Source organism: Coturnix japonica, chromosome 1 (genome assembly GCF_001577835.2).
Source record: "Coturnix japonica isolate 7356 chromosome 1, Coturnix japonica 2.1, whole genome shotgun sequence".
NCBI classification, from domain to species: domain Eukaryota; kingdom Metazoa; phylum Chordata; class Aves; order Galliformes; family Phasianidae; genus Coturnix; species Coturnix japonica.
Window position 1 is genome coordinate 161,253,767 of NC_029516.1, and position 18,282 is coordinate 161,272,048.

Below are 18,282 nucleotides of genomic sequence, written 5' to 3' on the forward strand. Positions count from 1 at the left end.
AAATTAATAAATGAGGATGAATAACTTAAAATAAAGGGCTCTGACATAAACACTTCTGAAAATCTTGCCTTGGTTGCTTAAGAATTACCAGTAGTTCCTGTCTCCCACATCTCAACACACATGCTTGTACCTCATATACTCCAGTTCATATTTAAGCATCAGTAACTTAAAATAAGGCAACATACTTCACACAGAAATGACTGAAGCTTTAAGTCTCCCTACATTTACCTGCAAAATTTACTGCCTCCAAAACAGACACTGCAGCAGTGTCTTTTTTTGCTTTTTTAAAAATCATTCCCCTAAAAATAACATGTATATCACCATGTAACAAAAAGCACAAACAACTGATGCGTTTCAGAACTGTCTTGTTATTCAAATGCAGTTCTTCACTCCTAATGCACTCCTAATGTGACAAGTGACACACACTGAATAAAAGCAACATGAATCAGCAAGCAATGGACAGCAGTTAATGACAGATGACAGCAAGCTGAGGTAACAGAGCAGGGTGTTAAGGCAACAGAGAAATCAGATGAAACAGTGACAAGTTAGAGCAACCAAGAGCTGGTGGCAAGAATACAAAGAGGTAGAATGAGATAACAGAGGGATGAGGCCTCAGCAGCAAGTCCAAGATACAGGACAGCAAGTCAAAGCAACAGGGAGAAAGCACAACCAAGGGAATAACATGCAGAAAGATGACAGAGAAACAGACAAAAAAAAATATGGAAAAGGTAGATGGTTTGGCATGATAGCTGGAAACGTGATTTTACTGAAATCTACCACTCTTTTTTTTATACTACATAACTACATAATTTGAATTTACTTTGCCTCCTATTCACTATTTGTGTTGTCTAGAATATTATGGCTCCCTTTCTCCTCGATTCTTAAGTGTTACAGTAGTGAAAACTGCAACAATAAATAGTATTACAGAGTCTAGAACAAACACTGAAAGAACCTAGAAACTTCTCATGTGGGCTAAACAGTGACTGCCTGTATGTATAAACAGTTTCTTGTCTACCACCATTTCACCATCTCAGACTACCAAACGTTTGGAAGAATGAATATTCTCAGAAAACTGAACATGCCTATTTCAGAAATTAGCTTATTCAGAACCTGAAAGTCTGGCAAAGCTAACTACAAGGACTTGTTACCGGATTTCCCATTCCTTCTTGAACTCTGAGATATACATTCTCAAAAGCCTTTTGCTGCAGCTCGAAGGGAAGAGGTTTTGACAATCCAGAAGAATCTCTCTGTTTCACATCTTGAAACAAACTTAAAAAAAAAAAAGAAAAAAAAATATTAGCATAACATGTAGTTTACAGAATTACTGCATATAATGAATAAATAGATTCTCCCTTTCTGAACACTCTAATATTTTTCTTTACTTTCTTATACAGCAGTCCTTCTATTCTACCCCTCAAACATCAGTACCAGTAAGAACACCTGCTGGGCACAAATCGTGGTGAAAAGCTTGAAAACCAGGTTTCCTCATGTTTGTCAGTGAAGAAATTCAAACTTCAATTGTTTGCCACAGTAGAACACTCCACATCATGAATTATGTTGGAAACACATTTACTAAACAAATGTGTATGTGTAAAGAGATTCTCAAATAATTCTTAAATTCTCGCTTCTATTTGCAACAAAAAATGCAACACAACAGTGGATTGGACCAAAAGGAATTCTAACCACCTCTAAACAAACAAGAGCAGATACCTAAGAAAGACTACCACATACTTGCCGTATACATATAATTCCATTGAATAAATGGTAATACTTGACCACAGAGGACCTACGCAGGTCACAGGTTAGAGGCTGTTGACTATATTTAGTATCCCTCAATTATTTCCTCCTTCACGAATTTCAAACCCCTGTAAACTTCTGGCATCCAGACATATGAATGCAGAAGGATAACAACAACGATAACAAAATCTGCATAATCACCTGGCAATCGACTTTGCAGCAAGAAGAGAAACTTGATGGTGACTATCTGCGAGAAAATGTGGGAAAACCTCGCTCACAGGAAGATCTTCATTTTTTATATTAAGAATAGCCCACTTTGAATAAGGATCAGCCTGAAGAAAATACACAGAATACTTAAAATACGTGGAAGTCTTACAATGAAATGTATACAAATACATGCAAAAAAAACCCCTAGATACTGTTTTTATGTACATCTTAATTATGTACTTCACATATTAATATATTTCAGTAAAGCTGGGATTACCTCAAGCAGGGCTTTCATGCAGTTTAAAAGTGCCACTCTTACTCGTGCCGTGCATCTCTTTCCTTGAGCTAACTTCCTAAAATGGGAAACATTTGAATAACTGAAAAAGTCACCAATAATTTTTAGTAAAAGTCTAACAGGTTTCTTTCTGCTGCCTGTAGTTCACAACTTTGTGCTCAATAGACATGTTTGGCAGGATTTGACGATTTTATTGGTAACCTACAATTATGATTGTTGAAGGTATCACTTGTTGTAGGGACACAGTTCAGTGGGCATGACGGTGATGGTTGATGGTTGGACTAGATGATCTTAGAGGTCTTTTCCAACCTTAATGATTCTATGAATTCAGAGCATATTCTTTATTAAATACAAATGTCCTAACATTATAAAAATTTTTAGGTACAAATGATGCAGAAATTATGAAAAGTCAAACTCCGGATAAATTAAATGCATGTGGATTCATAAAATACCAACAGCAAGATACACAATAGCACCACAAAAATGTTATGCCCAACAGAATTCTACATTAAATAGATAAAACATACCAGAAGGCTCCAACTACTGTCAAAAATCGCCCTTGTGCATTCCTTGCCTCTTCAGTATGTGCACTGGACTGGGCCAAACTCACTGCTATAGGTAGCAAATTATTTAGAATTGCTTTGCAAACATCTTGGTCTCGGCGGTACAAAGAGCATACATCACTGTGAAAGTAAGAAAACAGAAAAACTTGAACCACTAAACAGCCCTCAAACCCTTTAGCTGGTGAACTAAAATAGCTATAGTGCATGCTAAACAATTTCTCTCTTACGAAAGAGGTGTAAGAAGCTTATGAACTTCATCCACAAGCAGGAGGTTTTCTTCAACAGGGAGCTCCTTCAAGAGCAACAAGTACTGGGGAACAAAAATAAAAGGAAAAGTAGTAGGTAAAAAAAGAAAAACTATTACACAGTTTTAGTAACTCTTATACAAAATCCTGGAGTAAGGATAAGTAATGTCAGCTCTTACATGCTAGAATCTGATCATCACTATCTACTTAACAAGCAGTTAATGATAAAAGCAAGATATTTATATTGATCAGCTTTTAATATTCTAGCTTACAACAAATTCTAACTGCTCATTCCCCCATCCCAGTAAACTTCAAAACATCAGAAGACAACATTTTAAGATCTTCTCAGACAACTGAAGACAAGAAAAAGGCCATCAAGAATATACAACTGAAAAAACAGTACAAGAGCGGAAATTCTGTAACAAATCTTACACTCACCATCTGCAGATGCAGTGGCTTAGCACTATCAAAGATGCTGTCATCAGTGAGCATTAACAGCTTCCTTCGTATATCAGAGGCTCGGAAGCTCACTGTCTGAATTTGGACAGTAGTTGCACAAATACATAAGAATCTCAGAATTTCAAGGTGAAGTAAATCCTGCTTTGTCAACTGTTCTTCAGCTAATGGGCTCACAGCACCTGAAAACAAGACATGCATGTAAGAAATGCCTCTCCAAGGTTAGTATAAAAATATACAATTTTATAAAGTTTATAAAAATAATTTATGTTCTCCAAATACACAGAGTACGAGCAACATTTAAGTTTTCTTTGTTATTGAGCAGATGACTGCATCAGTAACTAGCTTCTTGAATGTTTCCTACCTCTAAGCCCTCCCCCCAAATCAGCGGCTTTCAATACTATGTGACCATACATGCGGCTGATTTTCCTATCAGCACTACAAAGAATGCAGCAGAACCACCTGTAGCTGTGTACTGTGTTGTTAGCCACTACTTAGGATACATTTTAAACCACAGACTCGAAACTTCCCTAACACTGAAATCATGACAACTACCACTATATTGATATCTGCGTCTGAATTTATATTATAACCTAAAGGAAACAGCTACAAATGTCATTTTTGTGTAGAAAATAGAGTTCTAACTTTCTGCAAACCCAAGCTCTTTAGAACTATTTACTGAATTTCTGGAGATGATATTTCTAAGAACACGGTGTCAGACAAGCTCTTTGTGGCAGTAATGCAGTAATGTAGAATCACAATTTCCTTCTTCTTCAATAATAAAACAGAAAACAGTTCTGATTAGACACTAAGATATGTATATATTTAAAAAGAAATTAAAACAAAAGAGAACATCAGTAGATCCTAACAGCAATAAACACCTGCCCCAAGGACACACAGATTCATCCTCCTCCTCCTGCAGGTCCTTAAGTGAAAGAAAGCTGATCCTGCCAAGAATTACTGATCAGGAAAAGGATAGAAGTGAATCAAGACAACTTTTGAAGAAAACTAAGCACAATCTAATGACAGAGAGAGGTAGTACCTTCTTTTTTCTTCTTTTCCAAACCAACTGTCTGATGTTGGACAAGTTAACTAGCTTCCTATACCTTACTACTGATCAAAATATAAAATAAACTTCCCCAATCCAGGTGACTTATGATACCTTCAAAATATATTTAAAACACTAAAATGTACAAAACAATCATTGTTTAGAAAGTACCTGGTTCAACTACTACCTGACTTAATGTAGCACTATTTGATAACTTACTATCACTGAAGGGAAGAACAACTTGCCAAAACAAAGGTAGGCGTGAGGAGTTTCCTACAGTTTCTGCCAACTTTTTTGGACACAAAGAAAGCTTACCTGTTACATTTTGCATCTCACCAGACTCATTTGTATCACTGATGTCAGTCACTGAATGATCATCAAATAGATCATCAGATACCTGGTTATCTGTTTCCATTATACTCTCCTCAGGGTCATTCCCCACTAGGTCCACTTCTCCTAACTCACTTGGTTTTCCAGTAAAAGTCATCTGACAAAAATATCATGTTATTTTAAAGTTGGCTTTTAATGACATGACACAGGCATAAAGTAATGAAAGACAGTACAGCTTCCCAGTTAATTCAAACAGATCAAGAAAAAAAGGTATACAGTGATGAATTTCACCCCCTGTGGTAAATCTGTCTTATAGCAAATGAGATGTTTAATTTGAACTATTTTCTTTAGGACACATCTTTCTAACACAGACGCTAATCTTTGTGCTTCAGATGGGGCCAGTGACACTCGATATTTGAAAAAGAATCCTCCAGAATACTCACAAACTTGCCACCATTCCTCATAATTACACAGAGAGGAAGGCAGAGGACCTTTTTGAAAACAGAGTGGTAGTAGTAACTACTTCCTCTACTAGATGAAAGCTAAAAGAAGATTCTCAGCTCCCCCTCACCTGAAAAACAAAGCATTTTCCCTACCTCAACCTGACTATCGCATTATTTGCCAAAAACAGAAGTTTCAAGAGTTGTACTAAATGCAGTGACACATCACCCTATCACTTTTGTCAGTGAGAAAGGAGAGTGAAAATTAAAAGATATAGATATCTTTAGGAAAAACACCTTCATAGTTTTTTAAGACACATAAATACATCAAACTATAAAATAAAAAGAAGCTTTCAAAATTTTAACTTGCATTGAAATTAAACACTGTGTTTTACAGTAATTTGTGTTCAAAATACACAAATGCTAAGTAGAAATGTTTCCAGTTACGGATCTCCATACAATTCAATATACTTGATTTATGATTTAGCAGAGGGTTGTTAGAGTTAGGGTACCATGGTTAGGCTGCGGTTGGACTTGATGATCTTTGAGGTCTTTTCCAACCTGAATAATACTATGATTCTATGATTTTAGTTTATTTTTTCAATAAATAGTACGTCATTTTCTTTGCCTCCAAATTCCTACACCACAACAGATACTCCTCTCATAGAAGAACACACATATAAAAACAGAGAATGTACTTACCAGATTTCTGCAAATATCTAGAAGATCATTAATAAATTTTGATGTTAATAAACGCAGGAATAAATTAGACACCATCTTATTAGCACTGTTCTGTAAGAAAGTAAGATGTATAGGTAGGTTAATTCTGTTATTTCAGGTACTATTCACATGATATCCAACTGTGTGATCTCATTAATGAAGAAAGAAGCACGCATTACTTTATGAGCTTTACCTTGGTACAATTGCATAAACACTTTGTACACAGCACCATCAAAGTTCTCAGTGAGCTGATCTGGGCGTCTTCATTTAGTTTTTTGCTTGAGTTAGAAATGCTTTCTCCAACATAATGAACAAGGGACTAGTAAAAATAGAGCAGTTAAAATACATCAGTTAAATTCCTTTATATGTTGGCAGATACACAGCACACACATAAAGATGCAAAGTACATGATTCATGATTCCCACGCATCATTCATACAGTTTTGATACTCAGAGCCTGCATCAGGTGAGTATGGGAGTATTTTTTGCTCTTTTCATTTTAACTATGTTCCACACATTCTACTGCAGAAATGACAAAAAGATGGCATAAACATGTCTGAAACACTGATATATTCAGCACAAAAGAAAAATACCTCTTCATAATGTAAGACTTCGGAATTTTGTATTTGAGAAACCACCTCAGATAATAACAAAAAATAATAATAGCTATCTTCACGTTGACACAAACCATCAAGTGATCTTAAAAACATCCCTGCATAAAAGACCTATAAATGAATTGCTTTGTTTTAATCCTAAATGGTCCTTTGTCTGCATGACCACAATTACTTTACCTTTTTAAAGGGCATTACACAGAAAGGTATCAATGCCTAGAATTCTTTCCACTGTAAAACCAATGTATTGGTATATTAACAGAAGTTCATTGACCGCTCATTTTCAGCAGCAGCAACATATTTAAACCTCTCTCAAATGCTTATTTATTAATTTATTTTAAAGAAGAATTGAGGGGAAATACCAAGTGTGTTGACATGAACAGAACTTTTAAAATGATTTTTTATTCCACTTCAAGTTGCTCCCAAACACAATTGTTGCTTACCTTAGCTTTTTGGAACAACTCTGATTTACATGCGTCCTCTTCTGTAAGTACACCAGCGTAGCAATAGCAGCCAAGAACACCAATCAAGAGACTGACACATCGGACAAGGTGTTCCGCAGCAACGAGCTTAGACTAAATCAAATACACAGTGTAAGTACCAGCAGTTCAATACAAAACGGTTCCAACAAAACACAAAATTCTTTAGTCTCTTTTCAGCACTTGTACACATATGCCATACATAAATATTCCACCAGAATTAATTAAGCTTTGCATACTATTGTTTGGCATCTTGCAGTTGCCTTATCTCCACAGCAAGTCCTCCTGGCCTCCTATGTTAATATTCTCTGAATGCCTGTTGGCCCTTATGCTTCTTCCCTTCACAACAGTTATAATTCTCCCACTCCCTTATGTTCCATAATAATAATGTGGAACTTTATTATTATGGAACTTTATTATTATGGAACTTTATTATTATGGAAAATAATCCACCACTCACATGTTTTGCTTAGCTATTTTACCTTTCACTAGGATAACAATAACCTAGAACTGCAAGATAACAAGAACCTAGAACTGCAACACATTCCTACCTGTGGCTCTTACTATCTTACTAACTTTGTAAGTTACTAAGAAGGCTTCTGGTCCAGTCTCCTGCTCATAGCAGATCAGAGCTGAGGCCAGAGCAGGCTGCTCAGGGCTTCACCCAGTAAGGGCTTGAAAAACTCCAAGGATGGAGACTTCTCAAGCTCTCTATGCAAACTGTGCCCTGCCTCACTGTCCTTATTCAGGTAACATTGTCCACATATCTAGTGTGAACTTCTTGTTTCAGTTTATGCCTGCAGTGCCTCACTGTGAAGAGTCTGGCTGTCTCCTAGGTAACATCATGGACATCGGCAGACTTCCTCAAAGCCTGTTATTGCCTCCAGAGCCACCTCCGTCCCCGCTGAAGAAGCCCAGCTCCCTCTTCATCTCCTCAAAAGTCAAGTGCCTTTGATCACCTCAGCAGCCTCTACTGAACAAACCAAGTATCTGCTTTGTTCCAGGAAGCTCAAAACTGGATGTAGTATTCCAAATACAGTCTGAGGGCAAAGACTGAGGAGGATAAACCTTCCACGTAACGTAAGCCTTACATGCTCTTGTTAATTTAGCCTGTATTTTCAGCTTTCTATTCAAGTATATTTTTACACTGCTGTCCTTTTTTTTTCCCTTTATTTTTCAACAAAATCTAGTTCAAATCCCTATGGCTCAGGCTATCTTGGCAGATGGATTGCATTATAAGGGTATAGAATTTGAAGCAAATGTTTTGAAACACTTGAAAAACCAGGCTAACTTTAATGTACTACTAATGGTACTTTTAATGTAGCAACTTTACATACACTTCCCCTGCATTATTATGGAAACCATGGATATTTTGCCAATCATGTAAAGAAAAAAAAAATTCTCCATTTTATAGTACTGAAAACAGCTTTAAAATACTTGTAGTTCATATTTAGCAGCAAAATGAGCAAAAATCTACTTTTCCTTTAAAACATAATGTGCGAGAGCACTGCTATAAGGATGTAACAGTAATTTCTAACTTACCTTAGGAGCATAGCTACTTAAAAGCTTTTCTGACATTGCTAAAAGACAGCACTCCAGTGTTTCCCTAAGACTTTGGTTGATGACAAGTCTTGAACCAGTCACATTTTTATCTGCAACATTTACTGCAAAATTAGTGAAAATATCCATTTCATCAAAAGTTGTCTGCAGATACAGCTCTTCAACATCCAAAAAACTGCTTTCTTCTTTCCCCTGTAAATGCTGCGCACTTGAAGAGGAGACATTGGTTTTACTTTAGCAGCCAGTATATGACATACAAACAAGCCTCTAAAGCTATTAATTGAACTCAAGAAATGAACAAAAGCAAAATGAAATACTTCAACTTCTTGCATTCCCTAACTCACTTTAATTTCTGATATGACTTTCACTGTGGAACAGATACAACTTTATCTCTTCCTGAAGAAACAATAATGAAAAACAATGTTTGAACACATGCTGTAAGTTCTACTGTAGTTCACATACCAACATCTGTTCACATTAAGATGGCTGAAGTCAACCTACTGTAAATAACTGCAACACACAGTCATAAAAACCCTGAATATAATAGTTTTAAATTCTGTATGTAGAAGTCTTCTCTTTCATTACAAGTTATATACACTTTAATTTCATTAAGACAAAACTGGATATAGTCTAGGAACTTCAATCTATGAGTGGAAGATGTAGTAGCTTTCACAGAATGACTCCAAGAAATGACTCCAAGGAGCTTGTGACTGAGGCCACATATATAGGTGGAGTAGCACGAGGATATGCGTGAACTAATGACCTAACCTTTACAGATTTTCTGATCATGAAGATTCCTAATATACATGCCTTCCTTTAGAATGGAAGGTTATATGAGAATATGTCAACAATCACGAATATACAAAGTTAAAAATTATTTGAAGAAAATATAATAGCAATGAGTTAAAAATACCTTAACAGAGTAACATGTAAATAACCAAATATTTAGCTGTATTGGTGAAGAGAAATGAGAAATTTTTCCTTGTAAGACATTTTGCACAGTATCTGAACCTTTGACTTTGTTGGCAAGAGATTATTTCAACACCTGCTTACAGCATCTTAATAAATTCAAAAGCTTCACTACGATTTATAAAGACACTGTGCAGAATGACACAAAATAACTCAAGGAATTAACGCACCTTTCACTGCCTCTGCTCGCTTAAGTACTTACAATGATTGATTTAAAAACATACCATTTAGCATCATTTTGGAAAAACGTCATGGCAGCTCTACTGTTCTTCACTGTAAGGCTCACAAGAATTTTTTGTAATGTAAGATGAGGGAAATCACTGGCAAAAAAAAGAAAAAAAGAAAGAAAATTCTGCATTTTCATCAAATCAGACATGTTCTTGCATTCCTAAAGAGTGCACAAACATTAACCAGATTCACTGCATACCTTCAAAGAAGCTTAAGCTTCCACTTAAAATTTCTAACATGTACTTTGTGCATCTGCAGTGCTATGGACAGATGATCGTATCATGTCCCTATATCCTCCAGCAGGCTTAAAACCCCTCAAACTCTACTAATGCATTACCTTCATATAATTGAGCAAATCCACTTTCCCCTGGACACTCTTCTGCATTACAAAATGAACTTAAATATAGAAGTACACCATAAAGGCCTTACCTGCAGAGCACAGGAGGCAACTCTGAACATTCTTCCATTTCTTCCTCCAAATTGCAAGAAAGTACCCATTTCATTATTGCCTCCTTTAAGACAGAATCTGAATTTCTTTCATAGTTATTCTGTTCCATCCCTACATCCAAATGTTCTGGCACTGAATAAGCAGACATTGCTAATGCTAAACAACATACTGCAGAACTGCAACAGAAAAAGAAAGTGGCATTTTTAAGAAACAAACAAACAAACAAACAAAAAATAAGACGGTATTTGTTGATTAACACTCTAAAGCAAAGTCAGTATTTCTGTATGTCTGGGGAGCATCAAGTGCACCAATAATAAGCATGCACACTAGAAAACTCCTTTATTACAACCTGCATTTTCAAAAATCAGGTTTTCATGTTACAGATATATTTTAAAGACTGTTTCAGGGCAACAATTTCAGGATCCAAATATATTTAGAAGAAAAGATACTTTTTAACTTAAAAAAAAAAATCAACCACATCTCTTTCAGTCAGTTTATATTTTTAGGTAGATTTAATATTTGAAGATGCTTGACTCCCCTATTCCACCTCTGCTTATAGATTTATGCTTGTATTTATGTCAGTTTCAGATGCTTCAAACACCAACACAGACAGTTCTCAACAACAATTGCAGCCACAGCAACAGCAACAACAATAATACTGTGAATAATTGAGTGATTTTGGTTATATAGTAAAATGCAATGAGAATCACACACAAAATATTATTGCTTCTCATTTTACCTTGAAGGCTTGCATGCAGGTCCTGAAAATATCTTCCAGAGTTCTTTATCAATCGCAACAAGATTCCCTTGAATCATAGCTCCAAGTAATCCAAAGATCTCTGTTTCAATTTGCTGAAAACTTATACTACGAATAGTAAGAGACCAAATTTTTGACCATGTTCTCTGGAGCTCTGACTTGTGGGTGCTCTTCAAATCAGTCTTTTGACTTTGGCACAAAGCTACCTCTGTAAGACACTTCAGCACGTAGGGGGTCCTTTCTCCTCGTCGCTGATGAGGTAGTAACTGGTGCAGGATATTGAGCAGCAGAGGTAGCTCACAGTTAGAAAAACTCATGGGATATTTTGATAGTAACCGAGCTGTAATCTGTAACCTTGGAAACACAATGTGAAGGATATTACATGAAACACACAAATTTGTGTCTTCAAAAGTAAATGCACAATGTATTCTTTGATTGTCATTCCACAGTTATATTTTCCAGCAGTTCTACTGCTTTTACTTTTAACACCTGCCTACCCAGCCTTACTATCAATAAAAGTTGACTTCACTGGTTTCTGACCATATTGTGTTGGTTTCTGACCATCTGTGCTTGAGGCACATCTCAAGCAAGAATATTACTTTTGCCCTTCTGCCTGTCATTCACTCTGATCCAGGAAGTGTCTTCAGCGATGAAACTACGTAAAAACACCATCCATACAGATAAGAACAATAAAATTCATCAAATGAACAAAAGCTGGAATGGTAAGTATTGGAAGAGTCTTGCTCATAGCAATGAATGCAACTCTACAGTACCCAAAAGTATTTCTTGGACACTGCTACCTCTCTACTCAGAATGGTGTGCTTTCAGTCAGATCCTAAACAGTCACTTTGTCTCAACACTGAGCAATAAATGCACACCCACCACTTCGGCTCAGAGCCCAATTCACATGTGGCTACACTGTTCTAATATCTTTAAGAGTTTTTAGGCTCAGAATAGCCAAACTGTTCATGGTTGCTGTTTAATTACACAGTCAGCTTGAAGCAGTAAATCTCAACTTCATTCCCTAATCCTCACAGGCTGTATGACACGTACAACATTTACATGATGACTAACACAACAGATAGGTAAAAAAATAAGAGGCAAAAAAAAGAGACAATAATATCTTATACTTTGTAATGCAATTTAACAGACCTAATTTGTTATTTCTTACGTAACCAAAGACAGTAAGTTTTTAAAGCTAGACTACCAAAACCACTACTCATTACATTCCAGATGCTGTGAGAATCAAAGCTTACTGTAACCACAGCATGTGCAGACAACTAATCTGAAAGTACAGAGCATTCAGGAAAACAGTGTAATTTATTCAGAAGTCTGTCGAGTTATTTACTTCACATAAAGATGTTATTACCAAGGTACGACGTGAAAATCCTTCTGTGATCTTTGCAGGTTGTCTCGAATGACCTCCCAACCGAGCTCAATCCTTCTGCGCTTGCTTGGTACTGTGTCATCACCTGACTGTGTAATGGTGTACGACTGGGTAATTTCCAGAACTTTGGTATCCTCTGTAAACACCTTTATAAAGAGAAATTAAGAAGTGCACAAATTGAAGGAAGTATTTACAGGAAAACTGAAATGTCAAATTGAACCAGCCCTTTTTGGTTTTTTTACCATGTTTAAAGACTTTTAAGAGCCAGTAAGTAGTATTATTTATTATTGTTTATTATAACTAAACTTATGCTTATGTTCTAACAAGCAACACTAGTGAAATCTAGTATAATTTAGAAATTCAATCACTTATATACCGCACAAAGGCTAAAAACTAACACACCGAGAGCTACTAATAATTCAGTAAATGATTTTGAATGAATGTTAAAATCTACATTGCTTTAAAAAGCAAAATTTATGACATAAGTATATTTATCAAATTCGTATTTGGTTAAAAATATATTACCTGATGACAAATATCAGCCATTAACTCAATCAGATTTTCCTTTACAGCAACAGAACGGGAGCCTGAAGAATACTTTCCTCTACTACCTATGACGTTTATTTCATTCACCAGCAGATCAAACAGGTTATGTAAGATACTTTGCCACTTTGCTGAGTTATATGCACCTGTACATGTAAAAACAATGAAAAGATCACAACACGTGTACCATCCACTTCATAAAATATTTAAGCCTATCTACATGATACAAAATACAGCCAAAATCCCAGTAAAGCATACAAACCTTGCTAACAAATGCAGGCCTACAGAATAACCCTTATAATGGGGAATAAAGTAAAAAATGTAAAAGAAAGTTAAAAGATAATTTAATCTCTATATCAAGCAATAAGCACAGAGAAGAATTTTGAAATAGACAATTATTTATCTAGGTGGCCAAAATAAAACTATATGCAATGTGTAAGTTTGGAGTAATTATAAATTCTTTGCCAATTATAGTCAGAAATAACCACCTCATACAGAAATGTTGCTCTCACTGAAATAGGCCATGACAGGCAAACACAAATTACCGACTGACATTCTCTGACCAGTATTATACACTAAGTCAGACTTGCTCAAACTACAGCAGTAATTTCCTAATAGTCATGAGCATATTAGAATGCGTATGGCAATCTAAACTCAATCTAACCTAACATTCTTCTTATCCAAAGACCTTGTGCTTTACTTCAGTAATTATTATAACCTCCACATCAACAAACAAACAATCAAACTTTACAGGACTTATAAACTTCAAAACTCATTTTCAATGTAATCTACAGTATAAAACTGCTGGCGAGCCATTGTCATTTCCATTAATATTTGCAAGACTCAGTAACAGAATTCAGAAAGTTAACACTGCAATCTGAGCAATCACAGAGAGCATTTAATTGTACCTTTTTCTTCAGACTTTGCACCTCTTGGATGATGAATATGTACTTGGAGAAGAAATAACTCAATTATTGATTCCTTCAAGGAATCTTTTGGCCTATATTGAGTCCATATATAAAGCACTGTAGGCAAAATTTCTTCCCCAATTTTACAAATCCGTTTGCGACAGTTTACAGCAAATGTATTAAAGAAGATATTCATTGCTGCAATAATATGATCCAGGCCTGCAGTATTTCTCTCCTGCCTGCAATACAAACCAAACATTCCAACTTCAGAAGAAATAGTCACATTTCTTTTCAACACAATTGCTAAAATGTAAATATTAGCATGAAGTTCTATTCTGAATATTATTTGCCCAGCAAATGCAAAAGTTATGAGTGAAGAGTTTATTAAAACATCATTCAAGTTTAATCCCAAATACTTCAAACAGACACTATCTAAAAGCAGGAGTTAGCATAAAAATCAAGCACTTGCAACATACCTCACATACTGCATTGCTGCTGAAAAAAAGCTGAACACATCAGATCTCAACTCATCAGTTTGGAAGCAATATCCCGTCATCAGTGTGTGAATTATCCTCGCCACCAAGACTCTGTTCATCTTCCCAGAAGGTGTGAGGTAAAACTTTCCATACAGGATCAGCAGATCTACACACACATGATGTGAATATGTTATAAATGCACAATGATATACAGATATATATATATTTAAGAGTACATAAAATGCCTGAAACAAAAGATTACATTAAATATATAGAAGTCATCATTTTCAATTCAGCTGTGTATCATTATTCAGTGTTATTCAAGTTAACCAGGAGGAAAAAAAAACAACAAAGGAGAAACCATATGTGGCCTTCTGTGCTGAGAGTAAAGTCAGATTGGCTTGTTCCTTCAGGACTCCTAATGCCACCTTCACTGGGGTATTCTTAACTCTGTCCTCCTATTCAAAAGGGATACCAACATATTCTTCCTGAGCAGGCATAAGGCTGTTTGCAGAACTCAGGTGACTGTGTATCATGGGAATCAGAGGTTGTTCATACATTACTGCACAGTAAGTGTGGCAACAGGGTGCTGTAGGAAAAGTATCAAGCAATTAAAAGGGCCCTAAACATACTTAAGTACAAGGAAAAGACATTCTAGTGAAATCTGAAAATATTACCTGGCCATTGCTGCTGGGATATCTCACACCAGTACTTCCTTACTGAGAGGATATCCTTTAGGAGTATACTACTACAGTCCGATCCATAAGCAGCACAACTTGCTGGATCTTTTATAATATGCAAGACATAGTTCAGAAGTTCCTGACATTCCAGTCTAGGTCCTCCTATGTGAAAAAAAACATGAGACTCCAATTAAATCATGGCATACCAAATAAATCTGGAATTAATTAAATGTAAAATGAATGTATTGGACTTTACTTAAAACTGCTGTTCAGAAACAGTATTGTTAGCAATCATCTTATTAAAATGCATCTAAGAATGAGAACAGTTATGTGAAAGGAGAGAATATATCAGTTACAAGCACCCTGAATTACAAGGGAAATGGCACGGTAATTGTCAAAAAGGAGAGAGAAGGAGCACAAAGGACAGATTCACATGAAGATATTTGAATCGTAAACTTCCAGGAATGACCAGGATGAAACTCCGCTCTGTTAACTTACTTTGAGTAAAACATCAAAGGTTAAAGCAAAGCACTGAAACAAAACACTTATTATAAATGAATATTTATTACTCACTTCTATTAGCACGCCTGATGAAATATTTGACTAAACTGCCAATCTCCTGCATCCTTTTTTGTTTGGAAGTCTGGGTTGAAGCAGATGCATTTGGTTTTGTCAGTCTGAGGTTTTCCATTTCCTTCTGGAAATATTTCTTCAGGACACTTCAAAAAAACAAACACAAAGAGATATGAATCTATGATCTGGAAACTTATGACTCAAGTAAAATGGGCCAAAGTTTTAAGCTAGAAGATCAGTGCTTAACCTCTTCATAGAATCACTGAGGTTGGAAAAGACCTTCATTCACCTACCACCACTATTTCCCACTAAACCATGTCCCTTAGTACAGCATCTCCATGCTTCTTGAACACCTCCAGGGATGGTGACTCCACCACCTCCCCGGGCAGCCCATTCCAGCACCTGACCACTCCTATGGAGAAGAAAATTTTCCTGATATCCAACCTGAGCACAATTCTAATTCTTAAAATCTAAAACCAACTGCAATATCCAACAGTCTAAGCAGGACGGAAAGAGCTGTTAGTTTGTAAGATAACCCAGCAGCAACTTGAAGAGAAAACAAACTTCCCTATAAAATATGCACGAGATTAAACAAAAATATACGTAACTAGAAAAGGTGCAGTACAAAGGCTTTTTATTTATGATGTAACATTATACCACAGAATAATGAGTACTCTTCATTGTTTGTCCCTTTAAATGCTATTTCTGAATCATTTAAAACTAACATACAACATGATGAATAAACAAACATTTTCACTGGTTTTATCACAGGCAATTAGTATAGCATTTCTGGCCCACTCTTTGTATTCAGTTTGAAGTCCACTTTTGTGTTCCTTTCACATTTCTAATATGCTATTGGCTATCTCAAAAGCAACACATAAAATGTATCAAACATTTTTCCACGATATCTTCAGTACAGCTATGAAACCAGAATTATTTATGCGCTGTCCAATTAAAACACAATGGAAAGCCATCCAAGCACCAGCCTATGAAAACTAATACAAACAATTCATTTTCCCAAGAAAAGCGAGCATCTAGTTAACTACCAACTTTCTTAGCATTTAGGACTACTGCACCTTCTGTGCGCACTAAATACTTCACAGAGCCATTTAATGAATTTTCAGCTGTTTTAAATTTTGTTCCTTTAGAAGCTGATACAAGTTGTTTCTTGTTCAGAAACTGAGAAGTCTGAAAGCATTTGAATAAACATATGTATTAAGTCTAATAAACAAACTGGTGATGTACCAGAGAACTGTAGCCACTCACAAACTAAAAGAGCTGTACTTTCCTTCAGGCAAGAAAGAAAACTACCTGAACACAGCATCCCAGTTGAGTTGGTTTCCTCTCCTAGAATCGGAATTCCGATCCAGCTGGAGAACTGTTTCAGGATCACGGATGAGTCGCTTGAAATTTTCAATTTCATTCTGAAAAGGTGTATCAAGGAAAAAGAAAGTTATTAATGATTCCCCTCCTTAGCTTAGATGCGCATAGCAGAAGAAAAATCATTACCCTTCGTTCTGTAGCTCTCTCATTTTCAAGGCGACGACAGCACATAAGCAGATCATGCAACGCAAGACTCATGGTTCACTTTAACAACCGTACCTGCAAACAGAAGAAAAGGGTAAGACAGAAACCATTTAATTTAATACAGAGCCAATTCTCTCCGGGCCAGTCTTACAGGTCACAAGACTGAAGGTGAGAATCTGATGTTGAGAACAGTCAATTTCAACAAAAAAAAGTCCTCTGATTTCCCTTCTTTCTACAGAGCAGAGGGTTAACCAGATAATATTAAGTGAAGTACCAATGGCAATAGGATTAGAATGACACAGAGACAATCAAACAGCACTGCTTTTCAGCAGCTAGTTGTTACCAAAAGTATTCTTAAGGTGATGCTGCTGAGAGATGATAGCACCTCGAAAACTCACCCTCTTCCCCTCTAACATCCTTTATTTCCCTGGGAATGCACAAGCATTCTAGCTCTCTTGGACTCCCCACACCAAAGGATGCCTGAGTACCAATCACATGAGGAAACAACTTTTTCTTTCTATGACTACTTAAAGCATGCACCATCTCTTATAAAAGAGATGGAATTTGCTCGAATTTGCATTCCTGCTTTCCAGAAAATGATGCCGATACAGATCATGAAATGGAACTGCATACAGTTTCCACACCTCTTTTAGTGTGTTCTTCTCAGTCTCTCAGTGTGTTCTTCTCCTTGTCTGTATGCATATTCAAGACCACAAACACAACACTTGGCCTTGTTAAACCTCATTAGGTTCTCATGGACTCACTTTTCAAACTCATGCAAGTCCTCTGGATGGCATCCCTTCCTTCATTTGTGCCAACTGCATCACTCAGCTTGGCATCATCAGCACACTGCTGAGGGTGCCTTCCATCCAGTCATCTAAGTCACTGATAAAGATGTTAAAGGGTACCAGTCCCAAGCCACCAAGCATGACCAGCCTCCACCTGGACACAGAGCCATTGACCACAACTCTCTGGCTGTGTCCATCCAACTCTATCCAGCCCTCACAGAATCACAGAATGACCCGGGTTGGAAGGGACCTCAAGGATCATGTAGTTCCAACCCCCCTGCCTGGCAGGGCCACCAAACATACACCTT

The 18,282-nt window shown here is 36.4% G+C and overlaps 1 protein-coding gene across 1 annotated transcript in view; it reads right to left on the minus strand.

The window, feature by feature from the left end:
- ATM (ATM serine/threonine kinase) overlaps positions 1 to 17,288 on the minus strand; it is a 49,957-nt gene extending 32,669 nt beyond the window's left edge. The window contains exons 1-22 of the mRNA XM_015852238.2: positions 17,169 to 17,288; positions 16,971 to 17,083; positions 15,660 to 15,805; positions 15,084 to 15,248; positions 14,407 to 14,572; positions 13,931 to 14,169; positions 13,005 to 13,168; positions 12,462 to 12,625; positions 11,075 to 11,446; positions 10,317 to 10,511; positions 9,884 to 9,979; positions 8,673 to 8,898; positions 7,095 to 7,226; positions 6,235 to 6,360; positions 6,024 to 6,113; positions 4,867 to 5,038; positions 3,486 to 3,685; positions 3,030 to 3,112; positions 2,767 to 2,922; positions 2,222 to 2,297; positions 1,939 to 2,069; positions 1,149 to 1,269 (exon numbers count right to left, since the gene is read on the minus strand). Coding sequence (XP_015707724.1) covers positions 1,149 to 1,269; positions 1,939 to 2,069; positions 2,222 to 2,297; positions 2,767 to 2,922; positions 3,030 to 3,112; positions 3,486 to 3,685; positions 4,867 to 5,038; positions 6,024 to 6,113; positions 6,235 to 6,360; positions 7,095 to 7,226; positions 8,673 to 8,898; positions 9,884 to 9,979; positions 10,317 to 10,511; positions 11,075 to 11,446; positions 12,462 to 12,625; positions 13,005 to 13,168; positions 13,931 to 14,169; positions 14,407 to 14,572; positions 15,084 to 15,248; positions 15,660 to 15,805; positions 16,971 to 17,083; positions 17,169 to 17,240 — 3,405 coding nt within the window. The 5' untranslated portion in view covers positions 17,241 to 17,288. The remainder of the gene's footprint in view (positions 1 to 1,148; positions 1,270 to 1,938; positions 2,070 to 2,221; positions 2,298 to 2,766; positions 2,923 to 3,029; positions 3,113 to 3,485; positions 3,686 to 4,866; positions 5,039 to 6,023; positions 6,114 to 6,234; positions 6,361 to 7,094; positions 7,227 to 8,672; positions 8,899 to 9,883; positions 9,980 to 10,316; positions 10,512 to 11,074; positions 11,447 to 12,461; positions 12,626 to 13,004; positions 13,169 to 13,930; positions 14,170 to 14,406; positions 14,573 to 15,083; positions 15,249 to 15,659; positions 15,806 to 16,970; positions 17,084 to 17,168) is intronic.
- Between the last annotated feature and the right edge of the window lie 994 nt (positions 17,289 to 18,282).